General features: G+C 40.1%; 1 protein-coding gene across 1 annotated transcript in view; it reads right to left on the bottom strand.

Annotated features, from left to right (window-relative positions):
• Window positions 1–9,978: 9,978 nt before the first annotated feature.
• Window positions 9,979–27,254, bottom strand: part of LOC124721315 (protein ROP) — a 103,144-nt gene continuing 85,868 nt past the window's right edge. The window contains 6 exon segments of the mRNA XM_047246227.1: window positions 9,979–14,100; window positions 20,268–20,361; window positions 22,612–22,766; window positions 23,213–23,304; window positions 23,306–23,400; window positions 24,686–24,938. Of these exon segments, the coding sequence (XP_047102183.1) occupies window positions 20,303–20,361; window positions 22,612–22,766; window positions 23,213–23,304; window positions 23,306–23,400; window positions 24,686–24,938 (654 nt within the window). The 3' untranslated portion in view covers window positions 9,979–14,100; window positions 20,268–20,302.

The following is a 27,254-nucleotide window of genomic DNA, read 5'->3' on the forward strand; positions in this document are numbered from 1 at the left end:
TGGACACTACAGTGGATGGATGGGAGAAAACAAGGGCTGCAAATGGAATGTTCAATGGCTGAGAATATTCTGTGTGTGACAATGAAGTGTATGGGTGTACTAGTATTCAAGAGGCAAAGTTCAAGTTGGGCCAGAAACTTGCAGGTCTTTATTGTGGGCAGTGATCGTGGTTCCACCCCACAAACGGTTATGGGTGTCGAAGTCACCCAAGACTAGGAAAGGTGATTTGGGGGGGGGTCTGAGAAACAAATGCAAACAATACGTTCTGAGACACTTCACCATCAGCAAGGAGGTAAACACTGCAAACGGTAATATCCTGAAATGCCTTTACCTGAACAGTCACAACTTCAGAAGGTGTATTAAGAGGCACAAATTCACTACATAGTGTGTCCAGAACATATGTGCAAACTCCACCGAACACACTGTCATATGTAGCACGATTCTTATATCATCTCCAGCATCCACAAAGGGTTGGGATCCATGTTGCTTGAAACCAAGTCTAATGAAAGGCAATACAGAAGGCAGGGGAAGTGCTTAAAATACGCCTTAGCTCAGCAGGGTAGTGGTTGGTTTAAAAGAGGGGGAGAAGGGACCAAACTAAGAGGTCATCGGTCCCTTGTTCTGAAGGGAACAATGGCACAAGGGTGAGAATAAGACAATGAGACAACACAAAACAGAATTAAAGGAAAAACCACAAGAATGACTGAACACTCAAATGGACAAAGGGGGACAAGAAAACCACAAAGACGCAAGAAACAGATAGAAGAGGTTAAAACAAGAAAGCAGGTTATCATGGCTGGCTGACCATGAGGATAAAAAGGAAAATCCAGCCACTACGCAACACATTGAAACCCCCACCCTGAAAGCACTAGGGTGGAGGACACACAGGGACAAAGGTCATGTGCTAAAACTTGGAGCAAATGATAAAACTCACCATCACGAATAAAATGTAAAACTAAAGTTGCTATTGAGGCACTGTCTCTCAACACTAGAGGTAGGGTGCTGGGAAGGTTAAACGTCCACTGCAGAGTGGCTAAAAGTGGGCAGTCCAGCAGGAGATGGACGACTGTCATTCATGAGCCACAGCGACGCCAAGGTGGGTCCTCACAATGGAGGAGGTAACCATGTGTCAGTCACGTATGGCCAATGCAGAGCCAAAAGAGACCACAGAGTCCCTGCGAGAGGCACACACAGAGGTTTTCCACACATTCGTAGTTTCCTTAATGGCATACCGCTTGTTGTGCATACTGAGATTATGCCATTCCGTCTCCCAAAGCCACAAAACCTTGCGGCATAATACCGAACGCAGGTCAGTTTCAGGGAAGCCAATCTCCATAAGTGGTTTCTGCGTATCCTGTTTGGCCAGCTGTTGTCAAGTTCATTGCCTGGGATTCCGACGTTACCTGGGACCCAGACAAACACACCACTGAATGACTTGACCATTCCAGGGCATAGATGGACTTCTTGATGGTTGCTACCAAAGGGTGATGAGGGTAGCACTGGTCGATAGCTTGTAGGCTGCTCAAGAAGTCAGCACACAGGACTCGCCTGGGCACAAGCAGATGTGCTCAAGAGCATGAGATATGGCCACCAGCTCTGCAGTGAAAACACTGCAGCCATCTGGCAAGGATTGCTGTTCTATATGTCCTCCATGAACACAGGAAAAGCCAACATGACCATCAGACATCGAGCCATCAGTGTAAACCACTTCATGGCCCCGGTACATGTCGAGAATCGAGAAAAAGTGACAACAGAGAGTCGCAGGGTTAACTGAGTGCTGAGGGCCATGTGAAAGGTCCACACGAAGCCATGGCCTAGGTGTACACCATAGAGGTGTTCATGAACGAACCTCAAGTATAGGTGGTAAAGGCAAGGACTTCAGTTCGGAGAGAAGGGATCGCACATGAACTGCAATTGGAAGCCCTGACTTGGGCTGCCGATGCATGAGATGAACCGCTGTGAGCAGGAAAAGGAGACGGTAATTCAGATGTACAGGAGAACTACGAACATATGTAACGTAAATGGAGAGCAATTGCACATGCCTAACCTGCAATGGAGGGACTCCGGCATCCACCAGGACGCTGGTCACCGGACTCGCCCTAAAAGCTGCTGTTGCGAGGCAGTGGTGCACTGGGTCGAGTAAATGCAATGCTGAGGGTGCTGCCAAACCATAAACCAGACTCCCATAGTCATTGTGGGATTGGTGTTGCTCAGGCAGTGGACGGCATTGAGGTGCTGACAGCACTTCCACATAAGCTTACGGAGGTGAGGAAGCCAAGCCAATCGGGCGTCGAAAACCAGTCCTAAGAATCGATATGTCTCCACTACAGTGAGTGGATCGTCATTAAGGTAAAGTTCGGGTTCCGGATGAATGGTACGACACCAACAGAAGTGCATAACACACGACTTTGGGGCCAAAAACTGGAAACCGTGGGCCAGGGCCAGTGACTGCGGCTTGTGGATGACTCCCTGTAGGCGCCACTCAGCAACACCAGTACTGGTGGAGCAGTACAAAATGCAGAAGTCATCTGCATACAGAGACGGTTAGACGGATGGCTCTACAGCTACTGCTAGACCATTGACGGCCACTAAAAACAGACACACTCAATACGGAGCCCTGAGAGACACCATTCCCCTGGATATGGGATGAACTATGGGAGGCACCAACTTGGACACATAAAGTACGAAGCGACAGGAAATTGTCGATAAAAATCAGGAGCGGGCATCGGACACCCCACTCATATAATGTGGTAAGGATATGAAGTCACAATGGTGGTGTCATATGCTATTCCTAAATCAAAAAAGACGGCAGCCAGGTGTTGGCATCTGGAAAAGGCTGTTCGGATGGCAGACTCGAGGGACACAAGATTATCAGTGGCAGAGCGACCCTGGCAGAAGCTGCCCTGACATGGAGCCAGTAGGCCACGTGACTCCAGGACCCAGCCCAACTGCCGACACACCATGTGTTCCAGCAGCTTACAAAGAATGTTGGCGAGACTGATGGGTCGATAACTATCCCCATCAAGCGGGTTTTTATCGGGTTTAAGCACTGGAATGATGGTGCTCTCCCGCCATTGCGATGGAAAGACGCCATGGCACCAGATTCCGTTGAAGATGAAGAGGAGGTATCGCTTCTATTCAGACAAGAGTTGTTTAATCATCTGACCGTGGATCCGATCTGGCCCAGGAGTTGTGTCAGGGCAATGTGCAAGGGCACTAAGGAGCTCCCACTCTGTAAATGGGGCGTTAAAGGGCTCACTGTGGCGTGTAGCGAAAGAGAGGACTTTCCTTTCCATCCGCTGTTTGAGGGTGCAAAAAGCTGGGGGATAGTTCTCCAACGCTGAGGCTCGAGCATAGTGCTCAACAAATTGCTCAGCAATTGCATTTGTGTCAACAGACACCACGCCATTGATGTTAACGCCAGGGCCATCTGTTGGGGTCTGGTACCCAAAAAGACGTCTGATCTTTGTCCATACTTGGGAAGGTGACTTATGGCATCCGATGGTCGAGACGTCTCTCTCCCAACACTCCTACTTCCGTCTTTTGATAAGCTGGCAAACATGGGCATGAAGCCGCTTAAAGGCCATGAGGTGCTCCAGGGAAGGGTGCTGCTTATGCCGCTGAAGTGCTTGCTGACACTCCTTCATTGCCTCAGCGACTTCCAGCAACCACCAAGGGACTGCCTTTCGCCGAGGGCACCATAAAGAGCGAGGGATCACGCTTTCCGCCGCATTCACGATTGTTGTAGTCACCAGCTCAACCATCACATCGATGTTACCATGTGAGGGAGAAGCAACGGTGACCGCAGAGGTGAAAGTTTCCCAGTCCGCCTTGTTTAAAGCCCATCTGGGCAGGCGTCTGTGGGCCTGATGCCGGAGCAGTGACAGGAAGATGGGGAAGTGGTCACTACCATACAGGTCATCATGTACTCTCCAGTGGATAGATGGGAGAAGTCCTGGGCTGCAAATTGATAAATCAATGGCCGAGTAACTACTATGAGCCACACTGAAATGTGTGGCCGCCCCAGTATTTAAGAGGACAGATCGAACTGAGACAGTGAAGTTTCGACATCTCTGCCTTTGCCAGTAAGCACGGTGCCACCACAAGGGGTTATGAGCGTTAAAATCTCCCGAAAGTAGTAAAGGTTTAGGGAGTTGATCAATCAATGCAGCCAATGCATTCAGGGGTACTGCATAATCTGAAGGAAGATATACGTTGCAGACAGTTATTTCCTGCGTCGTCCTTATTCTGACAGCCACAGCTTCAAGAGGGATTTGAAGGGGCACAATTTCACTACAGACTGAGTTGAGGATACAAACGCAAACTCCACCTGACACTCGATTATAGTCGCTATGGTTCCTGCCATATCCCTTATAGCTGCGGAGGGTAGGGGTCTGTATTTCTGGGAACCATGTTTCCTGGAGGGCAATGCAGAAAGCAGGTGTAAAGCTTAACAGTTGATGTAACTCAGCCAGGTGGTGGAAAAAACCGCCGCAATTCCACTGGAGGATGACATCGTGAGACTTGGAAGGCATGGAACATCCAATGAGGCAGTTTACGCCTCAGGATCACCTGCTGCCACCAACTTATTGCCTGAGCAGTCTATAATCTATGCCCTCAGCGGACGCCAGAATATCCACCTCTTCCCCAGATGCAGAGCTTGTAGGTAGCGGTGGTGTGGGTACCACAGTAATTTCCTTGGTCTTGGGGATCTTCTTTTTGGACTTTTCTCACTGCTCCTTGGGTTTCTCTCGCTGGGAGGACTTGACTAATTCAGTCTCCAGGACTGAGGAGGATTATGAAGCCCTAAGACCAGCTGCTTTTGGGCACTTCAGCCACTGATGGGCACCATCTTTCCCACTAGCAGAAACCTGGGAATGGAGTGACCCAAGGGATCCCTACCTGGCGTGATGAGCCAAAGATGACTTATGCTTCTCCAGCTGGGAAGTTGGGACTGGTGTACCCGATGGTTGGGGGACAATGCTCCCGAGGTAGGTGGTGCAGGGCAACAGGGCAGAATTGCCCCCCACCATCAAGAGGGCATGTGTAGCCTTCTGGCTCTGAGAGCCGACTGGAATTCGCGGAACTGATGTGGCTACAACTGTTCTTGCAGTGGCAGTGTAGGAGGAGGTCATAGCCACAGGATGCAGGTGCTCAAATTTCCTCTTAGCCTCAGTGTAGGTCAGGTGGTGCAAGGTCTTGTATTCCATGATTTTCCTCTCTTTCTGTAAAATTCTGCAGTCTGTAAAGCAAAGTGAATGATGCTCTCTGCGGTTGACACAGGTGGGAGGTGAGCTACATGGAGTATTGGGATGTGATGGACTTCCACAATCTCGACATTTGATGCTGGAAGTACAGCGGGAAGACTTATGCCTTATGGCCAAACTTCCAGCACTTAAAGCATTGCATTGGGGGAGGGATATATGGCTTGACATCACAGCAGACCATCACCTTGACCTTCTCGGGTAGGGTATGACCTTCGAAGGCCTAGATGAAGGCACTGGTGGCACGCTGATTATCCCTCGGACCCCGATGGACGCACTGCACGAAATGAACACCTTGCCGCTCCAAACTGGCGCGCAACTAGTCATCAGACTGCAAAAGAAGGTCGTTGTGGAATATAATACCCTGGACCATATTTAAGCTCTTACCTTGTGTGGCGGTAACAGAAACACCCTCCAACTTGTTACAAGTGAGTAAAGCCTGTGACTGGGCAGAGGAAGCTGTTTTTATCAAGACTGACCCAGAGTGCATTTTGGACAAGCCCTCAACCTTCCCAAAGTTGTCCTCTAAATGCTCTTAAACTGTGGCTTCATTGAAACAAGGAAGTCTCCATCAGTTCTTGTACATACGAGGTACTGGGGTGAATAAGGTTCGCTGCTACCCTTAGCCTGGTGGTTACTTCCTTGCATTGTACCGAGCCCTCGAACGCTTGCAGACTGCTGGTGTTTGATCACCAGTAAGTGATGATGTGGTACACTATCACACGTCATATGCCCTGATGCAACCCACTCAGACCAGGGGCCCTCCCCACGGGCACCACCCACTTGCAGCAAAGGCCACCTGGCAGGATGGCCATTGCCGGGAGTCCCTATGCCCCAGGGTGACAGGCATCTACTCCTTGGCATATTTGGAGAGTTAGCGGCTCAGGCATCAGCAGAGAGATCCCTGTGTTGTCAGGGGGCTACAACCAACAGGGCATATGGCAGCCCCAACACAACGGACTGGCTACTGTGCTGGAATACAGGTGCAAACAAGTCTATGGTCATCATCAGCGCAGAAGGCGACGCTGCATAGTGCATAGTGGAAAATGCACCCAGGAAGGTGTCCTCTCCCAAGAGGTGAAGAATGAGTGGGACTGCAATATGACAATGGGAAAGCAGGTTACAGATCTCCAGGCACGATGGACACAATGCACCATGTAAGGCGCCTATCCCCAGTTGCCTCGCTTTTCAGAAAAAATTTTAAGAATGGAGGTCGAACCCTACAGGGGACCATTATATAAAGGCTGAAACATGACACACTCATTTTAGTCGCCTCTTACGACAGGCAGGAATACCTTGGGCCTATTCTTACCCCCCTGGATCCGCAGGGGGGTCCAAGGTAGTGGAAAAAAAAACTGCTACAATTCCATTGGAGAATAATGTCCACATATTGTGATGGCGTGAAGGGACCGAGGAGGCAGGTAATGCCGTAGTGTTACCGGTTGCCACTGGTTGAGGGGTTATACTAGCAATACACATAGGTTCCAGGTTCCATTGTGTTGTGTGACCCAGAGCCCCAGGGGCTATCGGAATCTCCACCTGGACTGAAAGAGGCTGGATCTGGTAGTGTGGGGCCACCAGAATCTCCTCCTTGGAGGACTTCTACTTATCTCTCCTCTCATTAGAGGATATGGATGACTGCGACGGCTTTTCTGAATCAGTTCCAGGTAAAGATGATGACTGCAAAGCCCTGCGACCACCACCCTGTGACTCCTTCAACCAGTGGCTGGTGTCCAGTTGTAGACTGACAAACCTTGGAAGGAAGTGTTCTGAGGGACACTTTTACTGGTAAGAGAAAGGCGATTTGTCTCCAGCTGGGAGGTTGGAACCAATTTCCCCAGTGAGTGGGAAGCCAAGAATCCCAAAGTAGGTGTGGGAGGAGCAACAACACAGGTGAGCCCCCAACCATCAGGCAGGCAGGCATGGTTGAATAGCCCTGAGTGCCCATGGTAGGAGGTGTAACAGGCGGGAGTATTGTTGGCAAAGGTAGCAATGTCATCATAGCTGTAGCATACGATACTGTTATACAATGGTGGTCTGCAAAGTTCTCGGAATCACCACGAGAGGTCAGTGCTGGATTAAAAAGATGTGCTGGCACTATGGAAAAATTACATGAACCAAGTTATGAATTGTTGCCACACTGGCCTTATTCACCTGATATGGCTGTCAGACTTCCATCTCTTCCCAAAACTGAAAATTTTTCTTGGTGGGTGAAGATTCACTTCAAACGAAGACCTGATAGCCAGAGTTAACAAATATTTTGCTGGAGGAAACGAATTTTCGAGATGGGATCAATGCCCTGGAACATTCTTGGACCACATGAATTAATCTACAAGGAGACTACATTGAATAAATAAAAAAACATCACTGATGTAATTTTTTGCTATTCTGTTCTGAGAACTTTTGAAAACACACTCGTACATGCTGGGTGCAACTGCTCGTATTCCTTCTTGGCCTCTTGGTAGGTCAGTTTGTCCAGAGTACTGTATTTTCTTCTCTCTGGAAAATGGTGCAATCTGGTGAGCAGGAAAGATGGTACTTCCCACACTTGACACAGATTGGAGGAGGGGGGGGGGGGGGATATGTGGTGCTTGTCCACAATCTCTACAGATGGGACTAGCATTGCAATGGGAATTTTGACATGTGCCTGAATTTCAAACATCTGAAGCACTGCATTGCAGGGGGGGGGGGGGGCATATTGTTTCACATTGCATCGGTTTATCTCCAGCTTGACCTTTTCAAGCAATGTATCGCCCTCAAGGGCCAAGATGAAGCCATCACTAGGGACCCTATTGTCCAGCCCCCTATGTACAAGACGGACAAAAAGCACACCCCACTGATCCAAGTTGGCATGTAGTTCATCACTACATTGCAAGAGCAGGTCTCAGTGGAAAATGATTTCCTGAACCATATTTAGACTATTATGGGGAGAGACAGTCACTAATGTGTTACACACCTTGTTGCAAGTAAGCAGCACCTGTGACTGGGCATGGAATGCTGTTTTGATCAAAATTGACCCAAGTTTTTGGCTGCCACTTCCCTAAACTTGTCTTCCAAGTTCTCCGCAAAGAATAAGAGCTTTGTGGCCAACAACAAATCCCAATCAGTCCCTGTACAAACTAAGTATTGGGAGAAGTATTTCTCTGCTTATTGCTTAGCCCTACATTCCTCCCAGACATTTTAGGGTAGTAAATGTCATCTTTTACAGTGAGTAGCACTCTGCCCTTTTCCTAACATTCTTAAACATGTTTTTCCTGCATTTGAAAACACATTTCCAGTTGTTTACAATACTGCAAAAACAAACCAAAAGAACAGTATTTTCAATTTAAAATTCACTCAAGAAGTAAACGCATATAGACGTGTATCAAATTTATCCAATCTGAAACCCCACACAAATTGTTATCATATGTTCTTTGAATATTATTTCTGTGTTAAAATTTTATTTTCCTGTGAAGACAGACAAAATGGACTAAGTAGGAAATCTCATGGGATGAATAGATAACACCAACCATCTGGCAAAATTAATTTATTCAGTTAATATCAAAGGAACAGGAAACAAGTTTATTATGCCATCATAAACTGCAATTATGTGACTAGAGACTGAAGTTACATTCTATAGTGTTTCTAAACTGCTGTTATGTAATTATACTATTTATCCTCAACAAACATTGTCAACATACTAAGCAGAAGGTGATTTATTTACGGGCATCATAAATTATGTTTATCTGATAATGTTTTAATTATACAAGTTTAGTGGCATTTCCTAAAGGATATTTTAATTTGCCATTCTTTCTTAATGTGCATTAACTATCATTACTAGTATAGCTACTGGTACTATTACAATGGAATTAAGTGACTTGCTTCAATGAAGGTGCTTTGTCGAAAATGAGAAATAGGAAAGCATCCTAAGGTGGTAAGATGTACAGCAACTTTTCTGGGTCAAAGGGCAATGTGGTATGTAATTTCCCCTATTACAAAATCAAATTTCAGGCACTTATATTACTTTTCACTTTCTCAGAACAACTGTAACACTACAAGATAAAAAATGGACAACATCCTTTCATCCTAAAAATATTGTTTCACATATAAACAATATGTTTCAGAACACTAGAAAGATTCTGTCATTAGTTTAAAAATGACACAGTTTAAATGCTGGTATTTTCAATGACAGAACTTTTTCAGGAACAAAATAGCAAGATACATTACATTTGTGTAACTGTAAAGGGAGGGAAGGGAGGAGGGGGGGGGGGGGGGGCGGGGGGGAGAAGCTGGAAAAACAATTCTAATGGTCCTTTTTTAAATTAAATGCACAGTTACAGTACACAGAACTCTGAGTACTTATTTTCTTTTTACATTTGTCCATCTCAATATTACTAATAAAAATAACAACAATAACAACAGTAATATTAACACACAGGTGGCCTTAATCCTCAAATTTCTTTTACACAGCAATATCACAACATTTGATTTAGTACATCATGATAACAAAAGTGTCAATTCTGTCATCACACATTACTGCTCAAATGAGCATTGGCCATTTGATGACTCTGAAGAATAAGCAAGGAGGAAGTAAGAAAGGAAGGAAAGAGTTAAGCAAGTAAGAAAAGGGAAGGGAAATCTTTTTTCTTACTCTGTCTTTCCACCTGTCAGATGAAACCATTTTAGTTTCATGGATTTTTAGCACATTGTTATTGACCTCAACAATATTTAGAGTCAATTTCAGTACCTTCCCAATTAAGAAGTTCCAATATTTTAGAAGCTTTAATACACTTATCAGTACAATTAACTAAAATTTTTATCTGAAATATTTCAAGATTTAAGAGAGACGAGAGAAACTACAGCAAACATTCAACATTACGACACACACACACACACACACACACACACACACACACACACACACACACACACACACACAGAGAGAGAGAGAGAGAGAGAGAGAGAGAGAGAGAGAGAGAGAGAGAGAGAACTAAAACTGGACAAATGTACTGAATCACATATACCTATGAAACTTTTTTTCTACCATACATTAATTTTGTAAATCTTTAACTTTCAGCCTTACAAGTGAGGCACTCAAGAACACTATCTTGCTGAAAAGAGATGACTGCATTTTTGGGAGAGAAAAAGATGAATGCTGTTACATGCAGAAAGATCAAGTGTGTTAGGTAAGGAATCCTTTGCATCACTTACAAAGGCTGCATTCAACAAAACAGCATCAATGAAATGTATTAGATAGAAAAAGACAAAAATGACATTCATAACTATGTAAAAATGAAACTGATCATGTCTTCCACCTTTCCAATCTTTTAAAATCTTAAGACACTTTTTTGAAATCAAATTTGTACTAGGCAATATTTATGTAAAAATCGAACACAGCAACAGTACAAGAAAATGTTGTAAAAATGCATTAAAAATTTATTGAATTTACACTATGTGCCCACTAGTTCCAAATGACCCGTATTTCTAAGTTTCAATGTATTTCTTACACATTAGCAATTGTTAGTTTGCATTAAAACTCTCATGATAATGAGAAGTGTGTGTTTGGTCACATGAAAGCAAATATGAAAATATGAATTTGCTCTATCTGAAGAAGCTATATATATCAATATGTCAACATCACTATATTATCTATAGCCTACAATGCTTTATAATACATTAAGGAAAATACATACATTGTAACATTACTATTGCACTAACAACACAAGGCAACAAAATGTCTGAGAAAATTATGCTGGGTCAGTTTTATAACATTTAATTTCTTTTGCAAAATCTGTTCAATACATTAACAAAAATAATTAATTAATAGGAAAATCAACATTTCTTCTTTGACAGGCCACATCAGTTAAACACTTAAGGAGATTTGGTCTAAATTACCAACAACAACAACAGCAGCAACAATAACAACATCAACAACAACAACGATATAATGGGATAGCATTGCACTGTACGTTTCAACTCCTACTGTGATGTATTTCATTTGGTAACAATAATGTCTTTTTCTTCCAAAATTGCCTTCAAGTGAAAAGGTGTGGCTCGTGCACGCTTCCTCTTCATGTATTCATACTCACCACAAACTGAATGAGAACATGGCATACCCTTAAGACCCATGATTGGCAGATTTGTCAGAAACATGGCCAAGATGAGAAATTTTTAGGCATCCAGACATTACAAACACGAAAGAGGATTCAGGATGTGAAATACATGGAAATTTAACAACCACTTTAACTGTGTCTTTTATTAATTTATCTGCTAACTTGTAAAAATAAATAAATACATTTAAAACTAACACTACTGAAAAAACTTTTGAAGTAAATAAAACTTTTCATCCGCCAATAATTTAATGGCAACTTAAAACAGTGCTTGATGAAACAGCCATAATTAGAAAATAATTTCTCATTAAACTATACTATACATACATATCTGTTTTCAATGTTTTTAACTGGAATGCGTAGGTATAAATTATATAGTTATTAACATGACTTTATTGTTGATAAAGTCAATTACATGTCTATTCAACTAGCTCTAAGCAAATGTTTTCAAATGCAGCTTTTTAAATAAATTATAACTTGCAATTAAAAGGAATACTCCCCGTATGCACTAAAAATATAGCAATGTCATAGATTTAAATGCCCTTCTTCCATACTAAAGCCTACTGACTTGGCACTACCCAATGCCCCACTTTAAAAATGCTGTACTTCTTTACAGATGATCTCAAATGCGTGTGCATGCATGCGCACGCTCACACATACACTGTAGTGCAGATGGGGAAGAAGGAAAGGTTAGGCAGTAATTTTTTTTCCCTTTTCTTTTTTTTCTGGTGATGGAGGGAGGGAGGGAGGGAGGGGGGGGACTACAGGGATAGCTTAAACACTAATTCCCAGACTTACTTCAGGTTATCTCAAATTTTAGTTTAATGTTTCTTTAAGTAGCCTTCTTAGTTTTCATACGGTACAAAGGTTTGTTAAATCAATCTTGTCTAGCAGTGTGCAAGAACCACACATGGGGGACAGCACTTCCAAATAGCAATCCAGAATTTTTTAAAAGTAAAGATCAATAACCAGCTTTCCAGCTGGAGCTCATTTTACATACCTGTTCACTTTTTGTTTGAATAAAAATACAGTACTTGTGTATGTAAGTACATAATATGGTATTCCACAAATTTTATTTATATGGCAACTGCCTAAATTATATGGCAACTGCCTAAATTATATGGCAACTGCCTAAATTATATGGCAACTGCCTAAATTATATGGCAACTGCCTAAATTATATGGCAACTGCCTAAATTATATGGCAACTGCCTAAATTATATGGCAACTGCCTAAATTATATGGCAAGCAATAATACCACTGCTTGATGCTTAGCCGATTCTCTAGTATATATTGGTGTTTAAGAAGAACTTTCATATTCCTTTTCTTATCGAAGATTTACAAAAGTTTCACATAAAATTGTGTGCCTAATAAACTGTCAATCAGGTAACTACAGCACTTAAGTCTGCCTGCAAAATATGAGACTGACAACATATTCCCAAACAGGCAGAAGCATAACATCGTTTATTATTTCCCACGAACTCAAACATTTCAACACAAACATACACTATCACAGTATTGCTTATAAAGTTATTAACATATTTTACTGTCCAAATAAATCATGATGAAATTTTAATAAAAAATAATGTCTCTGTAGTTGTAAGACAAATTTTTAAGAAGTTAGATAAAAATATTCGATGTCAAAAAATGGGTATTACAACAACACTAAAGACTATTATGGAAACAGTTAATTTACAGATTCTGGAGCACATCCAAGTTTTACTGAACACTATATCGAATAACAGTTATGAATTAACAAGCTTACATATAAGGCAGAAAGATTTGTGACATTACTTCTCACAAAATTTGACACTTCAGGAAAATGCAGTCTCATGAAGACAGAACTAATCAATACAGAAATGAAGATCTAGCTACAAAATGTGCTTTTACATGAATCTGCAATTTAAAATGTTTGAATAATAATCTACTTACAATTATTGTACTAGTGAAGCAACACAGGCTTATCCTCTTAGTCTTATAAGTAGTTATTGCTGTGCAAAGAATCCACTCTTTAAATAGTATAACTTTGAAAAACTATTATTAAAACTATGGTGTTTATTGAAAATGGAAGATTTTGAACGTCTCTCTTTAACACAGTTTGGTCCTCTGGTAAAGGAACAATTTAAGTTGACTATGTCGTTCTCAAACAACATACAGATCATCTTATTGAAAGTGTTTTCAGAAACACATTACATTATTAAGAATGCATACATTAAAATGACAGCAAGATGGAAGTTTCATCACATTCTGCTTTTTAGTTAATATAGTCAGAATGCCCAAAAGACCAGAGAGGTTAAAGGGACATTTGCTTTGCAGAAGACAAACTCTACTATTCATTAACTGCCTCTGCACAAAAGGACACTTAAATAAGTCTGAAAGTTCCTACATTTTGCTTGAAGGCATTTTTTCTAGCAATCTTACAATCCAAGTAATTCATACTGGTATATCTATAAGCTTTCTTTCCTTTCATTAATGAGCCTGTATATGGCATAATTATGTTATCTAAATATTTTACACACACACACAAATTGTGAATTACAAGAATTTTTTACAAACTTGTATGCTATCTTAAAAAATACTTTAATATGATAAATGCAACAAGAGCTATAGAGCTCTTGTTTTAAGGCAACTGACTACAATACAGACTTGAGTACAAATCCTAACACTGGAATTACATTTATCTTTCACATAATATTGATAGATCTGGTGACTTTTCACCCCATCAACATAAAGTTCCTATTTCGGCAGCTGTAAAACAAAAAGGAAAAAGAAACAAATTAAACTCTTGAAAACATTCATGATGTCTTTGCTAGCTTTATTCTCTCTTAAATAAGAATGAATGATTCTTAAAATAACACAATAAGCATTTCAGTAATTCCCACAACATTGCCACTAGCAAGACACCATTTAAATGACCACATCATTAACATATACCTGGTTAATTTAGTAAGTGTAATAGGACCAACATCAACTGCACTTACTCATACTACGAAAGTGAAGATTTGACTTATTTTTCTGATGTGTGATGAAACTTCACACAATATACAAGTGCCAAATAGAACACACTGAAATGTGTCAGCATGATTTTATCTTCAAATGTGACATCAATTGTTTGGACAGCAGTGTAGTGTATCACTTCCTGTTTTTAGTCATATACCCTTCTCCTGATTGGTCTGTACCTACAGGAAACAATGTGGGATTTTTGGGTCCACCTTGATGAAAATCACTTCTCCTCAAACCAAGTTCAGCACAATTTAGTCTTCATCACAAGGCTTTTATTATGATAAATTACAGATACATGGTCTCATTATTTTGAACGCTGTTACCACCGTATATTGAAAATAAAATAACTTTTCATTCATTTATTTACATCTAACCCAACTGTTACACAATGTATGTCTCTCCTACAGCCTGCCACCTCTAAGGCCGGTATTACACTATCAAATATCTTTGTCCAATATCTTTGTCCAATATCTTTGTCCAATATCTTTGTCCAATATCTTTGTCCAATATCTTTGTCCAATATCTTTGTCCAATATCTTTGTCCAATATCTTTGTCCAATATCTTTGTCCAATATCTTTGTCCAATATCTTTGTCCAATATCTTTGTCAAAGATTTCTGATGGTGTAATAGGGACTTTGTCAAATGTCGTCCAATATTTGATCAAATCTAGGGCCTCGCTGTAAATTTTATCAAAGAAATCGCTTGTCTTCTGTTCCCACTTCACTGCAATGTGACATGTCACCACATGGAGCGCTAGCATCGCTGTAGCGTTCTGTCGTCCGTAGTGTTTTTATAAACATTGCCGGTAAATACAATTGGTGTGTGCCGACAACTACAAAATTAATAGAGATGTATGAAGCTGATGAGGCACTTTAGAACGTGAGGCACCCTGAATACAAAAATAGATTAAGAAGATTGGAGACTTGACCTGACCTAAACTAACCTAACGTAACATAGCCCTCTCCTGTAGCAAGGAATCGGAGTGTTACAGTGAGCCTGTCTTCTGAAGATGGGCAGTTCTTAAGTGAATATTGTGCTTTGTGATATGAGGATACACTTCACTGAGCACATACAGAAATGTATGCTCATCCATTCTTAAGTAATTGATGTACGACTTGACGTCATCCACTGTAAGCTCACGTAACAAGTTTTGTTGAATGCTTTTATCGTGTCATCGTAAAACCCACGGCTTCACCCAGATTAGATTAGTTTTTCGTTCCGTAGCCCCGTGCTGAGGAGATCCTCGTGGATGTGGAAAATGTCAGTTTTTTAAAGCTGAAATAAGAATACTAATAGTATGAATAAATACATCATTTGTTTCTATTAAAAATTTCGTCAATGGAGTAGAATGAGTTGGGCACCAGTAAGTCTTTCAGGCTCCTTTTCAACTGATCTTTATTTGTAACTAAATTTTTTATGTTTGCTGGCAAATTATTGAAGATGAGTGTTCCTGAGTAGTGGACCCATTTTTGAACTAAGGTAAGTGCTTTTAAGTCCTTGTTCAGATCATTTTTGTTCCTGGTATTGTATGTATGAACTGAGTTGTTTGTTGGAAAAAGAGATATATTATTTAGGACAAATTTCATTAAGGAGTAAATATACTGAGAGGCAGTAGTTAGTATACCCAGTTCTTTGAAGAGGTTTCTGCTGGACGTCCATGAATTTACTCCACAAATAATACGTATTACACGTTTTTGGACTCTGAAAACTTTTGTTTGACTTGAAGATTTACTCCAAAATATTATCCCATATGTCATTATGGAATGAAAGTAGGCAAAGTATGCAAGCTTTTTCATTTTTATGTGGCCTATGTCTGCTATTAACACCCAAATTGCAAATACAGATTTGTTAAAGCGTTTCTGCAGTTCTATGGTGTGCTCCTCCCAACTGAATTTATTATCAAGTTGTAATCCCAGGAATTTAAGACTGTCAACCTCATATGTATGGTTCCTTTTTTTCCTCCACTTCTTTTCCGCATGTGCACACAATGCAATTGCGGTACGTGCAACTGCTGCGGTTAATAACAAGTTGTTGTCAGCCATCTTGAACTTCGACGAAAAATTTGATGACAGTGTAATACCCCTTCTAGCGCTACGTCAAAGATCTTTGTCAAATATATTTGACGGAATATTTGATCACATCTTTGATCAAATCTTTGACAAAGAAATTTGATAGTGTAATACCGGCGTAACCGAAATTGTTACTGTAACTGAAATTGATTACAACCAACTTTCACAATTACAAATTTATGAATCTATGGTGAGAACTTAAAATGTACTACTCAAGTAATCTGTCTACTCCTTTTGCTAACCATCTCAAATGTTTACCACTATGCACAAAATGTACATAACCAATCTTCTGGTATTGTGGCCTGCTGATCACCTGTTCACAAAAATGGTTCAAATGGCTCCAAGCACTATGGGACTTAACATCTGAGGTCATCAATACCCTAGACTTAGAACTACCTAAATCTAACTAACCTAAGGACATCACACACATCCATGCCCGAGGCAGAATTCGAACCTGCGACCGTAGCAGCCACGTGGTTCCGGACTGAAGCGCCTAGAACCACTCGACCACAGCAGCCGGCACCTGTTCACAAATTAACCATAGTGTAAACAGCATTAGAGCACAATTTCTTTGCATGATTATATCTGCTTTCAAGTTTCAGATCTCTTGAATGTCATTATTACATAATGTTTAAATTAGTTACATTTAGGTAATAATGTTATTGCAGTTTTCTGGGCTTTTATTTATTAATTTTTGCCTTCTGCTAATCCTTTTGTAAATAGCAGCTTTCTTTTAACATTAAGTAAACACTATTACCATGTTATAAATTTTTGTGGATCTGTTTCAACAGTTGTTAGATTGTAGTTCTCATCCCATTAATTGTTCCGTGAAGAAGTATGAGCATTAGGGCATTCATGTGTTTCATGAACCAGGTTCTCAAACTCCTGGATGCCTGGATTTATCCATCAACATAAAATGTCAGGATCTTTCATTTAAAAGCATTTGTTTCTGTACACCACTAGCCCATACAACATGTATATGCACCTGCAAATTTAGGTGCAAAATTTTGGGGGCTCATATCTAAACTATACTTTTTTAATCATTTTTATCTTGCTATATCCTGAAAGAGAATTCTTTAAACTATATACACTGACGCATCAAAGAAACTATGACAACAAGGCCACTGCAAACTAGCAAAAACAACCGATCTTCTAGCTGGCCCTCCAATTCCACTGGGAAGTGGTTTTCCATGCCAACCAAAGAAATTCCACTCAGCAGATATACCAAAATCCTTCCAATGCAAACACAAAAACGATCGTTTCTCAGTTTTGGCTACTGATAATAACTTGATACCAGTGCCTATGAGTTTAATTTGTACACCACAGCACTGAAGATGATCACTATGCGATTGAAAATCGATTTTGCTATCAATTAACCTTCAATATTACGGTCAACGCTGACCTTCCTTTTAATTTAACATAAATGGTCGTCATGCACACAGCACTCCATGGAGTCGCCAATCGATCAAATTAAAGTTTGCTGAGAGACTACATTTTTAAAAGCATCCACCAACCATCATATTCGTTACACTTAGTATTCCTGTGCATGAATTTGAAACTAATGTGGTAGACAATATTATGAACAAGAGCACTCTCCAAACTGGACATTTGTTATATGACTTAAAAAAAAAAAGAAAAGAAAAGAAAAGGGGGGGGGGGGGGGCAACAGCTCAGAAACCTTTCTGAAAGAAGTTATTGTGTAAGACCCAAGAAATTATTGTACCTGTCAGAAAATGTCACCAGGAGAGTTAACATTTCTTCTTAATAGAGTAAGTGATCCTCTAGTGCATGAAGAATTGTCAGACTTTAAATTACAGATCATGTTTTCATGTTTTAAGTGGGGTTTTGTATTCGACTCTACATTTTAGTTTTGCCAGTGAATTGTGCAACCTCATGCTGTGCATGCACAGTGGCCAGTAGTGCTGTTTCAAAACTTAGTGAAACCTAGTGTCAGTGTGTGAACTAGCCTTTTCATTGCCGATTTCAAAATTTTGTACGTACAAGAAAAATTCCAAAAGATAATTGACAGTAGACATCAGCTGGCTAGCTAGCTAGCTCTCTCTCTCTCTCTCTCTCTCTCTCTCTCTCTCTCTCTCTCACACACACACACACACACACACACACACACACACACACACACACACACACAGAGTTAGATGCTGAGCTCTATTTCTACAGGGTGACAATTATTGAACTATATGGGGGAAGCAGGGGGGGAATCAGTTACACACTAAGCGTGCACACACTTTACTCAACATGTAAACGTCACTAGAGATATTCACATGTAGGTTATGACATGTTCGATATGCCTGCCATCACTGGGAATAATGTGGCGCAGACGACTACTAGAATTGTGCATGATACGCTGAAGTGTCAGAAGATCAATGCTGTTGACCTCCTGAATGCCTGTTTTCAGCTCAACAATGGTTTTGTCATTACTGCTGTACACCTTATCATTAATATAGCCCCACGAAAAGGAGTTGCACATGTTCAGATACGAAGAATATGGCAGCCAATCAAGGCCCATGCCAGTGGCCTCTGTGTACCCAGAATGCAGTCCTCAAAGTGGTCCTCCAGGACATCAAAACTCTCCTAGTTCGATGGGGGTTGAGCGCTGTTTTACATGATGATGATGATGAGGAGGAGGAGGATGATGATGATGATTAATGTTTTAGGGCGCACAACAACGAGGTTATCAGCGCCAGTTCCCAAAATAAATGTTGACGAGTGCAGCCAAGATCTGCTGTTTTGCACGAACCACATCTTGTAGAAATCAGGGTCACTTTGGATAATGGGGATAAAATCATCTTCCAAAATCTTCACATACCATTTTGTAGTCACCGTGCCATCAAGGAATATCCCACTTATTATTCCGCGACTGGACATTGCACACCACACCGTCACCCATTGTGGGTGAAGAGACTTCTCGATCGCGAAATGCGCAGTCTCAGTCCCCCAATTTTGCTTAGTGACAAACCAATCCAAATGAAAGTGGGCTTCGTCACTAAAGCAACATACTAATTCCTATCATACCCTGCAGCTAACTTAAGTTTGAATGTCCTAACACAAACCATTCAGAAGTTATGACTATTTTATTTCATATAGTTCAGTACTTGTCAACCTCTATCAACAGTCCTGTCTTAAGCAGTTTTTTTCTTCAAGAGATTGTGGATGAAGCTATGTACTTCAAGTTGACTTGTTACAAACTGCATATGCCTTCTGCTTCATTTCACAAAACTTATTTTTTGTAAGCAAATGAAAGCATTATTTGTTTAACGACATTTCAAAATTTCTACATATGACGAATGTGCTTTCAGGCCTAAAAAGTCACATCACTGAATTTTGTCAGCAAAATTGTTTTTAATGAAATAGTGACAATCACACTGAAAATATCTTCACATAACTATGACAAAGTCCAATGTAGTCATTTCTGTCAAAGGTGGCGCCGATAAATAAATTTCTGATGTCACGGTTTTACTTTGATATTTTTATCAAACTACAGAAAGCTCTCAGAAAAACTGATATTTCCTTGTGTTATTAATATTGCTCTACACTAGCAATATATTGATGACCTCCTTCAACACAGCAAGGAACAAGTAATAATATGAATTCTTCATGCATTACTAAAATTTAGAAAAATTATAATATGGACACTACATTTACTACTAAGGTTTAACTTTGATTTCTCTGGATGGTTTTGCATCAACTGTTGTTCAAGATCTTTTTGAAGCTTTTAAACTTTTTTATTTTAATTTACTATTTAAACAATCACTAAATTTTCATTAAGATAAAAAGTGTGCTTTCTCAAAAATGAAAGTGAACTTACAAACACACATGCTAACCTTTTTGGGCAGGCTAGATATACTGTGCTAACAGATTAGCTCAAATTCGTAAGATTACTGAGGAAGTCCTCTGGCGTCATAATGTGAGAAGAGCCTACAGGGAAAAAAAAAAGCAACAAATTAATAGCAACTTGACACAGGTGAAAAAGATAAAGGCAGTAATGCACACAACCCAAAAGATCTGGAAGTTTCAATTATTTCATAATATAACAGCTTGTTTATAAATGAGAAGTCCACCATCATCTAGTATCACTTTGACTACAGCACAGTTAGCTAACTACACCAGTGTCCAAAATTAAAGCAACAAATCGCTGTTTCCCTGTCCTGTGTCTGATATAGGATATAATCATATGAACTGTCAACAGATGTCCGTACAATCATGTTCTGCATGGAAGATGTCATCTGGTCAATAGACAACGCCAACGATGACATCAGGTCACCTAGCCACAGGAGTAATGTTTTCTGGGTAGTCTTACATCATCAACTGCTGTGTACACAGTCACGGATGGTGCAGTATGGCACAGAGGAGATGCCTGAAAGACTCTCTGCAGTGGTGGGCCATAGGAAGAATGGAAGCAGGACAGTTGCAAACTGATATGGCTCAATGGCTTGATGTGGATCATTCTGTTGTTTCTCTGATGTGCCAACTGTTTAGAGAGACCAAAACTGTATCCCAAAGATCAGAACAGGGCTGTCCATGTATGACAATCAGAAAGAGGGGGCCGTTATTTGGCTGTAAGTGCACAATGGTACCACCTTAGCACTGCACAGCAACTGGCATCTGACCTGACAGCATCCACTGGACGTGTTGTATTGAAGGAAATGCTTTGGCAGAGTGGCCTTTATTGCCAAAAACCTGTTGTATGTGTACCTCTGATGCGTCTTCACAGAAGGGAATGTCTACAGTAGAGTCGTGAACATGCCACCTAGATGGTCCAACAGTGGACCAATGTTCTTTTCACTGATGAGAATTGATTTGGTCTGGAGAATTATTCTCAATGGATTCGCATCAGGAGGGAATGTGGAATACGATTTTGTGACCCAAACATTATGGAAAGAGACTGATATTGAGGAGGATCCTTAATGATGTGGGCAGGAATTATGGTGATCACTAGAACATCTCTTCATGAAACTGTACGAGTTAATTGGCAAGATTTAACTGCTGTCAGGTATCATGAAGAGATCTTGGGATCTCGTGTGGTTTTTGCAAGGCCCTGTGGACCCAGTCTTCATACTGATAGATGATAATGCTCAATCTCAGAGCACGAGTAGCTGATGTTTCCTTGCAAACAGAAGATATTTCATGCATGGTGTGGTGTGCTCACTCTCCCGATCTGAATCCCAAAGGAACATGTCTGGGCTGCACTAGGGCGACAGGCTGCACCACGTCACCATCCACAAACCACTCTCCACGACTTGCGGGCAGATCTGCAGGAAGAATGGGCTTTATTGGTTGGTTGGTTTGTGGGCTTTATTGTCTCAACATGAGATTGATGACATAATTCAAAACATGCCCCATCATTGTCAGGCCTGTATTATTGCTGCTCCGTACTTAGCACATTAACCAGTTGTTGGAATAGGTGGGCTAATCCGTTAAGTTAGAAAAAAAGAATAATATTTTTGTCTACCGTTATGTATGTTGCATACGTTCTTTATTCTTCACATTATTTCTACTTTACTATCAACTGTGTATACTGTTTCACAGCCAGATGAACACAACCAAAATTTCCGTTTGTTGCTTTCATTTTGGACACCAGTGTAATTGAACTGTAAGCATTTGCCAACTGTGTTGTATACACATTCCAGCAACAGAAACCAAACAAAGTAAAATCTTCACAACTAAGACAATGGAAAATCCAGGATGGAACATAACAGTATTATGAAAAGGGTAATTGCTACTTACCATATAGCGGAGATAATGAGATGCAGATAGGCACAACAAAAAGACTCTCAAAAAATGAGCTTTCAGCCAACATGGCCTTGTCGGAGATCTCTCTCGCATGCATGCGCGACTGCAGTCTCTGGCTGCTGGTGTGCCTCAGCAGCCACAGAATACAGTTTTTGTGTGTGTGTGTGTGTGTGTGTGTGTGTGTGTGTGTGTGTGTGTTTTGCCTATCTGCGACTTTCTGTTGTGCCTACCTGCAACTCGACACCTCCGCTACATGGTGAGTAGCAACTATCCTTTTCACAATATTGTTACATTCTTTACAAATAAGAGATTGACATTCAACCAAATTCAAACTCCCTACTCCTATTATAATATAACCCACATTAAAATGTAACTTGTTTTTACATTAAATATGATGAACTACAACTACAAAAATGATAATTCAGAACAACATACCAATAATGACTTCCCAGTTCTTTACAGTGTTGGTTACTTCATAAGCACAGCGTATTTCTGAGAAGCACACACCACCAACAATGAAGACAATTAGACGAGGAACATTCTTTACAGCTTGTTGACCTTTATCTTTATGCCAATGGCCATACCTTGCACTGAAAGAAAAAAGACATTTTAACAGTTTTCACATTTTGACCCTCCCCCACACACATTAGAGGGGGGGGGGGGGGAGGGAGAGGGGGGGGGGAGAGAGAGAGAGAGAGAGAGAGAAGAGAGCAGAGAGAGAGAGAGAGAGAGGGGGGGGGGGAAGAGAGGGAGGGGGAGAGGAGAGAGAGAGAGAGAGAGAGAGAGAGAGAGGAGAGAGAGAGAGAGAGAGAAGAGGGGGGGGGGGGGAGAGGGAGGGGAGAGAGAGAGAGAGAGAGAGAGAGAGAGAGAGAGAGAGAGAGAGGGGGGGGGAGAGGGAGGGAGATGAGGAGAGTGAGAGAGAGGAGGAGGGAGAGAGAGAGAGGGAGAGAGAGAGAGAGAGAGAGAGAGAGGGAGAGAGGGGGGAGAGAGGGGGAGAGAGTGAGAGAGGAGAGAGAGAGAGAGAGAGAGAGAGTACCTTGTTGGTGGATGGTAGCCAGATGGAGCAGCTCTTCCTGCCAAAAATGGAAAATGTTTTGGATCCAATTTATCTTCAATACATTCTTCCAATTATGTCCTTGATGACTGGTGTCCAACGTGACATTTGGTATGTTTGTTCAGTAATACGTTCTTTCCGGGGAACCTGGTAGAATTTCTTGCGTGTCCCTACACAAGTTTGGAAAATTAAATCAATAAAAAATTGATACATATCTTGAGAACATTAATTATATCATAAGCACAATAAGACCTGGAACTACTCACATCTGATAAATCTCAATGGTTTTAAATTATAGTTGGTTGGCCATATGGTGATGAAACCCGCAGGTAATTCAAAAATCCTAATTCAGTGTGTACCTCTTACTTTCATTAAAAAGAGGAGGGTTTCTCTATAATATATCATTTGTTAGCAACATGTACCTTCTTTAGAAGCAACAGAAAAAAGTATCAAATGTAATTTTAAGCCTCCCCCAACCCACCCATCACTACAGTCAGCACCACCACAAAACAAGGCCAACTGAATGTGTCTTAAGAATCCTTTTACAACATACTAAATGCAAATTGGAGCCCACAGGCTGCAACTATCATGGTTAACTTCTTGCCACAATAGCTCAGCTGACTAATGACCATGAATGTGTATTAAATCTACTGTTATGGCTGATCAACGGAAACATTGTTTCCGAAGATTAATGTGTGTTTGAAATCTTATGGGACTTAACTGCTAAGGTCATCGGTCCCCTAAGCTTACACACTACTCAACCTAAATTATCCTAAGGGCAAACACACACCCCCATGCCCAAGGGAGGACTCTAACCTCTGCCGGGATCAGCCGCACAGTCCATGACTGCAGCACCTTAGACCGCGAAGATTAATGTCCGACTACAATACCTTATGTGTGTGTTATGCTATGATTATACGTAACGGAAGTAAATTTTGGTTATCTGCATCTTTCTGGTAAAAAATGCATCTGATCTGAACATTAACAGTCACAGTCTTCTAGCACCAGGCAGATTGTCAATAGTAAAAATACAGTGAAACGCAATGTTCTCAAACTATGGGAAGCATGCTCCCAGAGGTTGGGGGGTTCCTGTACAATTAAAAATACTGTTAAGCTTAAAACAGATCTTTCACATGGAACAAACAAATTTCCTGTCACCGATAAATATGCGTCCATTTTTTAACTATTGTGTTAAGAGATGACAATACTGAATTCTTTTGCTATATTGAACCATTGTACCTACTAAAAATGCAAAATTTACAATATAAAAAATTCAATCTCTCTCTAATTCTGGACAGCAAACAACATACAATGTAGTGCACAAGCGGAAGAATGCATGCACTCGTGCATAAAGTGTATCACTTTGCCTCCCTCTGAATAGATGCTTCAAGCATGCTAAGCAAGTTTCACTGGTATTGTATCTTTAAATAAAATACTCAAAATGTTCTTTTTTACTTACATCAACAACAACATTAACACCCAAGTTGGCCATATTAATAATGGTCTGCTTTTCAGATGGATTAATTTGGGCATGTTGGACAAGTTTGTTAAGGTTCTCTTCGCTTATGCCATTCTTTGATATTATATAAAGCAGAATAATACGCATTTTATCATAATTCGTCACACCTTGATCAAGAAGCACAGGCACTATATTTCGCATGTGATCTTTTATCCTCTCTCCTTCTGCATCAGTGCCCATTGCAAGATCCTGTAAATGTATTGTTCGTCATTAAAGTAATCAAGAGTAAGCAATCTAAAATATTTACTGGTAGCATGGAAAAAACTATTTAAAATCACAGCTACTTAAGCCTGATGCAAAAATAACATATATTCTAATTAAATATCTATGTTAGATAGTACTCTCTCCTCATCATTTTCCTACATAATTTGTCACTGGTATTTCTCCCCTAGAAAATCACTATCACATATTCATATCTATTGCTTCTTATTTAAGATTTTCCTATTTTGACACAATATCTTGACAAATTTCTGTCTTACTCTAACAATATGACTGAAAAACTTAACACAAAAATGAAAAATCAACTTAAAATTTACTGGTAATAGATAAAGCAGCTTTCAAATAACTGCAAAAATATACAAAACATTCTTTTTAATAATTAAATAGCTGAATGCTAGAAAAGTGACCTAGTAAAGTTCACAGCAAGACTATATGTATTCAGTGGGACTGCTATTAATCCAGAGAACAGCCAACAGATGAGGGATAAATGAATAGTGCTGACGAGGATTTTACATATCTCTGACAATGAATACTTTCATTGTCAACATCAATAAACCTTTGTATAACTGTGGCATCAGGCAATCTTTCAGCCAAAATCCACAATGTGTAAGGTCTGGAGACCTTGAGGATATTCATGTTGGAAAAGGTGACCAAATGCAATATAACTACCAAATTTCTATAATAGCACTTGCTGGACATGCCAGAGTGTGTTTGCAGTTGCTAAAGCAAATGTACATTTTACAGCATTGACCACAGCTCTCTTTCTAAAAGTTCATTGTACTGCTCTGCCATGTATGCTGCCAAATAGTTTGAAATAAGCCACTATGGAGCTCTTTAAAGAAAAATACATAGACTGCTTCCAAACAGCCAATATACAAAAATTTTATCATATCTTTCTGCAAGAAATATACCTATTACGTTCTATTTTAATGAAATCTGATGCTCTAAAATGTATGCAAGCATCCGTTACACATTCAGAATTCTAATAAATGAGTGTTTTGCCCAAGGACTTTCTAATGGAAATCAGCTTATTCACAGTGAGTGTGCAATACACTGCTAGCATGTAAATCAGCCACCATCAGTGTCACAAGGTGGTCAGTGACGTCAGTGATAAATTTATTGTGCTGAGTATAAAGGTCTGAAATACCAAGTTTTCTGAAAACTGTGCCTGTGCAGAAGCAGTGGAGTGCAATGTCATCTGCTAACATTGGAAGTTAAACCAATTTTCGTTGTGTTCACTTGTGTTATAGTAATGGATTTTGTGTTATCTTAATCTTTATTTTATTATTAGCTTTGTATTTGGCTCATATTGCAAATGTTGCACAAGGACTTTTTCTTTCAGATTTTGTTCTCTATTGTGGGAGAGCACTCATATGAAAAAGAAAAACAGGTTATTTAGGTTTTACAACATATGAAAAAATATAAGGCCTACATTGTGCATAATTAAGAGCATAAAGAGATGAAAAAGTCTTTAATGAAAATTGTTTCAATGGTGAACAATTCAGCTATGCTGAAGGAGAAATAGTTTTTGATGTCATCTAGAACTGAGAAAGAGAACGTGACACAAAGGATAAAGTAAAAACAGGCTAAATATTTTTGGGAACGGTTTTATGTATATGTTATCCCAAGTAAATAAATGTTTGAAGTGTTTGGATGACACTTCTATTCTTTCAGTTCACAGCGAAGTGGAGAATTTACCATATGAGCTTTGTCAAGAAAATCCACTATCGATTTTGCTTTGGACATTAACAAAGTTTATCATCCATACTACTTCCTTATTGTTGTTTTTATAGTCCAACTTTTTCATAAGAATGGCAGTCCTTCACACTCTGCTCTCACTTTCACCATAAGACGTAACATGAATCAAGTTTAATTCCACTGTTTACTAGAAGAGAAATTTACATCCCTCACAACAAACCGACAACTTTAGCAGCAGAAAAATTAGTTACTGTGTGAATATTTTACCTTCTCATTAAAGAAAATTCCATATTGTGCTTTTCTGTGAAAATCATAGGACGACCAGCGCTCTTGGGGAATTATTCATTTTTTGCTTTTGGATAAAAATATTTAAGTAAAAAAGAAAAGCCATGTGATAAAACAATACCTTATATGTTATGATGGTGATTACATAGCACATTTTTAATTAATCTGCAAAGAAAATTTAGTTTAATGGCACTTGGTCCATCAGCTAAACCTTTCACATATAACTCTCATTGCTTTTAGGATATGTTAAAATACATTTTTCTTTGGTGCTTTATTTAAATTATTTCTAATCACTTTTCTACA

This window comes from Schistocerca piceifrons, chromosome X, assembly GCF_021461385.2.
Source record: "Schistocerca piceifrons isolate TAMUIC-IGC-003096 chromosome X, iqSchPice1.1, whole genome shotgun sequence".
NCBI classification, from domain to species: Eukaryota; Metazoa; Arthropoda; class Insecta; order Orthoptera; family Acrididae; genus Schistocerca; species Schistocerca piceifrons.